Source organism: Cebus imitator, unplaced genomic scaffold, assembly GCF_001604975.1.
Source record: "Cebus imitator isolate Cc_AM_T3 unplaced genomic scaffold, Cebus_imitator-1.0 Scaffold0, whole genome shotgun sequence".
Classification (NCBI taxonomy): Eukaryota; Metazoa; Chordata; class Mammalia; order Primates; family Cebidae; genus Cebus; species Cebus imitator.
In genome coordinates this window covers 21083632-21090534 of record NW_016107315.1, presented here as the reverse complement: position 1 = coordinate 21090534, position 6903 = coordinate 21083632, and the positions used below count along the sequence as shown (strand labels likewise).

Here is a 6903-nt window from a genome sequence, read left to right as displayed (position 1 = left end):
GCTAGCAGTGCAAGAAGAAAAGATAATGTATCCAAATTGGGAAGTAATAAATAAAACTGTCTTTGTTCACAGATGGGAGGATTGTATGTGTAGAAAACCTAAAAGATTAAAAAAAACCCCAAGACTCCTGGATACAAGGTTAATGTACAAAATTCAATTACTTTCTTATATGCCAGAAATGAACTCGTGGAATCTGAAATGTGGAAAACACAATCCCATTTACATTGGCATCCCCCAAATTAAAATACTTAAATATAAACCTAGCAAACTATTATGTTGGTACAAAAGTAATTTTTTTTTTTGCCATTAAAAGTAATGGCAAAAAAAATTAATTTTGCACCAACTGTGATAAAATCCATGAGGAAAACTACAAAACTCTGATAAAAAATTAACTCAGTAAATGTATATATATTACATCTTCATGGATAAGAAGACTCAATATTGTCAAGATGCCAGTTTTGTCTAACTTAATCTACAGTTGCAACGCATTCCAATAAAAATCTCAGCAAGTTGTTTTGTAGACATTGACAACTGGGTTCTCAAGATTATAGGGAGATTCAAAAGACCCAGAAGAGCTAACACAATATTTCAGAAGAACAACATTAGAGGACTAACATTACCTGACTTCAGGACTTACTACGAAGCTGTAGGATCAAGATAATGTGATATTGGTGGAAAAAATAGATCAATGGAATAGAACAGAGGGCCCAGAAATAGACCCAGGAGCAAAGGAAATCCAGTGATGGCTTTTCAGTAAATGGTATCAAAACAACTGAACATCAACATGCAAACAAAGAAATATGAATACAGACCTTACACCTTTCTAAAAAATTAAATCAAAATGAATCATGGAACTAGATAAGACTAGAAGATAAGACAGGAGAAAATCCAGATGAATTTGGGTATGATTATGACTTTTTTGATAGAACACTGAAGGCACAGTAAAAATTAATAAACTGGACTTTATTAAAATTAAAAACCAGTATGCTACAAAAGACATTGTCAAGAATGAAAATACAAACCATAGGCTGGGAGAAAATATTTGCAAGACATATCTGATAAAGGACTGTCATCCAAAATATACAAATAACATTTAAAGTCTCAACAAAAAAATGAAAAAAGCTGATTACAAACAGGCAAAAGAATGGAACAGATACCTCCTAAATACCAAGTAACCATATGAAAAGATGCTTTTCACATTATATATCACTGGAGAATTGCAAATGAAAACAGCGAGACACATTGACACCTATTAAAATGGTCAAAATTCAAAATGCTGACAACATCAAATGCTGGCAGGGATGTGGTGCAGCAGGAACTCTCATGTATTGCTGGTAGAATGCAAAATGGTACAGCCACCTTGGAAGACAGTTTGAATGTTTCTCACAAAATTAAACACGTTCTTCTCATATAACCCGCGATAATGTTCCTTGGTGTTTACCCAAAAAAGGTGAAAGCTTATGTCTACATGAAAACCCGCACATAGGCGTTTATAACAGCTTTATTCATAACTGCCCAAACTTGGAAACAACCAAGATATCCCTCAGTAGGTGAAATAGATAAACTGTGGTACATTCTTACAATGGAATATTATTTAGCACCACAAAATATGAACTACAAAAAGATATGAAGGAACCAAGTTTTACTTATATGGATATACTCAGGAATTCTAAAATAATTAGAAGATTTATTTCAGCAATTCATTAAAATAAATATAACATGATATCTACAATATGATATTTGCTAACTTTCAAACATTTGAAAAGCTGGTCTATATAATTTTTATAGATGCATACATTTGCAGTAAAAATGCCAACATGAATGTAAAATCATCAGCAATGCATCCTGCATTTTATGATAGGAAACAAGGGAGGGAAATGAAACTAGAGAAGTTTTTAGAGGAACATCAGTTATATCTGTAAATTTAATTGGAAAACTTCTCAAAGAAATGATGTTAAAATTTTATAAAGTTGGGTGATATGTACATATATATTTGATAATTGTTTTATTTTTTATGTATCTTTGAAATATTTCACAATAGCAATAAAACTGTTAATCATTATAAATCTTTGTGATATATAGGCAATACAGCAAGTATTATTTATATGATAATATTTATTATATTAACAACAAATGTTGCAGAAGAAACTGTTCAGCACGCCAGGATTTATTTAAAAAGCCATCTTCCAGATCTTTTTACAAACCCCGACCAAGAAGTCAAATAGAGGCAACATGGTTGGAGACATAGCACACACCCACAAAGTTTTTTCCATAAAGATGAGCATATACTGCAAGAAATAGATGGCCAAATCACAGAGCCCAGGTTACGCGACGTGTTTGTTTGTTTAGAGTTCCTTCCTTTGAATTCACAGTGTGTGAACGGACAATGCCATGAGGCATTGCAGCGTGTTCTGGTAATGAAATACCTTTGATACAATTCTCAGATTCCTTACATTCATTGTCAGATTTATGGATGTTCAGCCAGGTACAGCAACCAGTAGACAACTGGTACTCTAGTAGAGAGAAGATTCCTAGGGAAAAGAGATTCCAGGGAATGGCATGAAGGGACAACAAAGAGTCACAGAAACAATTCCCTCCAATTTAGTTGAAGACCCTGACCGAAAGCTCAGTGGATCCCAAAGCCATCTGGGAGGTGAATGCTTTAGTGGAAGAAACTGGAAGTGTATGCACAATAGCTTAAATGCTGCTCAGCTTAAGAAAATTGAGGATTCTTTTTGAAAGAGAGCATGCTCCTTTTTGGGGTAGGAAGTGCAATTGCAAATGAAATTTTAAAGACTTCTTAGGAAAGGAGAGATTTCGGTTTTGGGAGATGGTCATCTAGCATCAGATATTATTTCTCTTTGCCCTCAAACTGCCTTAACGCTACAGTGTACTCCCAGGGTGACTGTTCATCTCCACAGTGGCTGAGCATTCTGTCTCAGACACCCAACTTGGTGTATGAAAGGCAAAAGAAAAGGTGGAGATGAGGAGCTGCCCTCTGAGGCCAGGCACAGTAGACATCTCACATAGGCCTGACCTCCCACTCTCCTTGGAGGAACTGTCTTCAGAGAACGAATCCAGGTGAACTGCAGCCTTTTAAAATGCAAGGTTTGGCACTCCCCTCTCTATTCCCCTATCCCAACCTTTTACCCTTCCCTCTGTCGGGCATAGATTGGTTCTTAACACCCTTCAAGGGCCCTGGAGGCACTCACCACAGACAAAAAGAAAGAAAATGTTTAAGTAGGCAGTGTACATGATCCAGTTGATATTGTAACTAGAGAAGTGGACAGATTGACCTTGCTTCAGCTTGTTGTGATATAATACGAGTGCCCAGAGGAGAAGGATACCTAATGTCCAAACAAAAGGAAAAAAAGTCCCTTTGAGGAACTTTGGCTCCTTGATGCAAGTCTTCATTCAATACACACTTGACTTCCCAACCTCCACCCGGTTTAACTGCACCTTGCCCAAAGACTGACCCTGATTCTGCTTTTGTGGCACATTTAACTCAGAAGCTGCATATATATATAGCTGTATCTCTATATATATGGTTTTCAGGGACTGCAGCCTGAACCCACCCATCAAAGTACACCTACAAACCTGTGTTACGGGAGCCAGGAAGTTACCTGATAAGAAACTGAGGATGGTAGTGAAGAGGTGTATATATTTGTTTTGAGGAATCAGATAGGTTAATTTCATACCCAGGATCAAATTAAGGAGGAAGGAAAGGCCAAGGCTTGACATCATCATAATCCTGACCACTCTTAGGTCATCTGTTGGAAAGCAGAAGCTGTTTTGAGAGGACATATATTTCTTCTAGGCATTTCCACCTGGGGTCCAGAAATCTCTAGGTTAAAATTGGAATAGGGTGAAAGATTTGATTAAATAATAAGAAAGAAGTTACAAAAGAACAAAGAGGCAGAGGAACCTTAAGCTGAATGAGAAAGACAACCAGAAACAGTTGTTCTCTAGTCTGTTGTCTCTGTATGCGTCTTTCTTTTCTGTTATTTTCTTCGAACTCATTTCTTGTTAAATACCCCAATTGACCCTATCATCATCTTCTACTGGCAATACAGACTATTTAATGCCAGCTACCTTTCTTTCTTACCCACATGTCTAGTTGTGCTCATCACCCTACTGCTACTGCTGAGACTTCTCAAATATCCAGCAGTTAAGGCTGTGAGCATACACACTTTTCTCCAGAATGCCTAAATGGTGAGATTTTGGAGTCTGCCTTGACTGCATTGACTATGGAAGGGGAACACTGCAACTTGAGAAGCTGCGCCAGAAAATAATGGGTACACTCGTAAGATTAATGCAAGTTAAGGAAAGTTAAGGACACCCTTCCTTTCTACCCATCTATTTCTAGAGTACAGTTCTGACCTTCTGGCCAAAGAGCATTGCAACACCTCATCCATGGACTGTGGTTCATCTTGGCTCTTTCGTCTTCTGGAATCAATTCAACCCATTCCTCTATGGCGATTCCCATCACCAATAAGACTATGGCCCAGGAGGAGAAAAGTGTGTTCATACCCTGGATACTTCTATGTGAAATTTGCACCATTGTGAGTGAAAATTTATAGCTGGAAACGCCACCAGTATTTTGTAGGTGTCTTCCTTGATTTGGTTAGTTACAGGAAGGGCGATATCTGAATTTTCAGTGGTTGCTGAGGCATTGGTGGCAGCAGAATCTGAAGCAGCCTGTAAAACAGAGAAGATAGATAACTCCCACCCTTCACCACTTCTGTATCTATCAGGGCCAGCCTGCTGTCAGGACTGCCAACTGCCATGGAATCATCTATTGGTTTGACCCTTGACCTTGGGTCCTAGTGGAGTGAAAGAACCAAGGGGCACAGAAGTCCTAAGAGAGCTATCAGATAGAGGTCTGACATCATATATAGAAAGAGCTGTCAGGTAAGGGATCATTAGAGGCCTTGAATAAAGTTAGACGTGCATGACTAAAGAGATCCAATTTAGGAGTTAGAATTACACTCTCCAGGATTAGTTAACATTTGGTAGGGGTCAATGAAGAGGAAAAAGATTTCAAGATCATTGAGATAAATAGCTAGCTAGTATCACAAAATGGAATGACCATTCAAAATTTAGGATGTTTGAAGATATGTGTGTTCCCATGGGGAGGTCTCAATGATATGTAGTTAGGCAGTCATCCAGGAAATAAACCATCGCCCTGAAACCAGACAACTGGCTGGATACACTGAGCCATTATAGCCCAATTTCATTTATAAGACATGGGTAACCATTTCTTGTCAGAATTGCCTCTGTAACTTGGCACATAAAACATTTTTGGATTCCCTGAGTGGGCAAACATGGTATGCATCAGAGTCAAGAGCTAGAGGACTTCTGCTGCAATCCAAAAACATGCCTTTTACACAACTAAGATGAGCTTCATCTCCAAAGGCCTCACTCTGCCTGTTTTCTGACCTCAATGCAGGCTACTTCCCTTTGGTCAAAATAGAATTTTTTTTTTTATTACCTCAAACATATCAAGCTTTCTTCCAATCTCTCTGCACATCTTTGTGTATTATTATTATTTATCTTTTTCATTTTTAAACACAATACTAAACAATATACTTAATATTACTAGGGAGACTTTAGGGTTAAGAAAATGGACTAAGGACCCTGGTTTTAAATTGTGGCTCTATCACTCAGCAGCTGTGCGGTCTTAGAGACAATGTTTCCTATTACCTAGGGATTTTGTAAAGATTAAATAAGTTTAGAGACATACAGCACTTGAAGGAGTTCTTGGCACATAATATATCATAATATATGATCTGTCGGCAATTACCATAGTATTAATTTGGGTTTTCTGGGAAAAGACTCTGCAGCAGGAATCTGTACCTAGGGAGTTTTTTGTAAAGCGCTTTTGGGAACCACATCTGTAATTGTTTAAGGGAAGCAGGTTTGAGCAGAAGGTGAACAGAGATGTGGTTGTAACAGAAGCAGCCCTGGCCGACCCCACCAGGTGCTCTGGATGTGGGGTGGTCCTTCAGAGTCATTCTTTATAGAGGCAAGAATACCTAGCCTTTACATTGAGCATCTGGCTGCCCTTAAGGTGCTATTTCCCTTCTTTCTCAAGAGCTATTCCTAAATCTCCTAGAATCTGCAAGCCACAGTAACTAACACTGCTGGTAGCTGTGGGGATGAACTCCCACCCTTCACCAATCCCATATCAGGGTAGGCTTGTTGTTAGGGTTGCCGGCTGCCATGGAATTATTTATTGATTTGACCCTTGACCCTGGGGCCTAGGGGAGTGGGAGGACCAAGAGGGTATATAGGCAACTCCTGTTGTCCTCTTCCATGTTGATAATTTTGTTTCTAGGCCACTGATTCTTAAGAGTAGAATTCCTGTGCTGAAAGACTTTTGTCTCATTTTAGTTTTGACTGGTAGTGGCAGTAAAGATTCAAAGATGTAGCCAAATTAGAGAAAGAGATAGGATGTGAGAGATAAGTAAGATGCAGGTCAGAAAGGAAATCAAGTTCTTAGCTAGGGAGAACGAGTCAAAGATACCCTTCCAGCTGCCATTCCACCTGCCATTCCAGCTAGTCAAAAGTGTCATTTAATAAGATCTAAAATATGGAAGGAAGTACAAACAGGATGAGGAAGAACTTGGTAAGCACTGGTTTGGTTAAGCTGAAGGTGCTAACAGGACATGCAATTGACAGAAAAAAAAAATTTAGTTTGGTAACTTGACAATAGATTACAGGGCTATCATCCTTGGATGAGATTGAGTGCATTCAGGGGGTAACAGACAAGGGGTTATCAGAGTTAGGATGACAATTAAAACCTAGATGTGCATGTCACCATGCAGAAAATCACACAGAATGTCACAGAGATAGAAAAGAAAAGGTCAGTGAATTTGGCAATTAGAATGTCATTGGTGATTT

At 38.5% G+C, this 6903-nt stretch overlaps 1 protein-coding gene across 2 annotated transcripts; it reads right to left on the bottom strand.

Annotated features, from left to right (window-relative positions):
* Positions 1-2095: 2095 nt before the first annotated feature.
* Positions 2096-4805, bottom strand: TMEM225 (transmembrane protein 225). 2 transcript variants are annotated; one of them, XM_017524284.2, is made up of 4 exons: positions 4381-4805; positions 3624-3770; positions 3213-3347; positions 2096-2531 (listed from the first exon to the last, which is right to left on the bottom strand). In XM_017524284.2, the coding sequence occupies exons 1-4, from the start codon at positions 4559-4561 to the stop codon at positions 2311-2313; spliced, it is 684 nt and encodes a 227-aa protein (XP_017379773.1). In that variant the 5' UTR covers positions 4562-4805; the 3' UTR covers positions 2096-2310. The 2 variants fall into 2 exon arrangements, with proteins under 2 accessions (XP_017379773.1, XP_037592552.1); XM_037736624.1 differs by having other exon boundaries at positions 4531-4805.
* Positions 4806-6903: the final 2098 nt, after the last annotated feature.

Coding starts and splice junctions, on each gene's coding strand:
- TMEM225 (XM_017524284.2), bottom strand. CDS start 4,561: ATGGTGCAAATTTCACATAGAAGTATCCAGGGTATGAACACACTTTTC. Junction 3,771..4,380: donor CAATGCTCTTTGGCCAGAAG/GTCAGAACTGTA, acceptor GCTTTCCAACAG/ATGACCTAAGAGTGGTCAGG. Junction 2,532..3,212: donor TTTCTTTCTTTTTGTCTGTG/GTGAGTGCCTCC, acceptor TCTTTTCCCTAG/GAATCTTCTCTCTACTAGAG.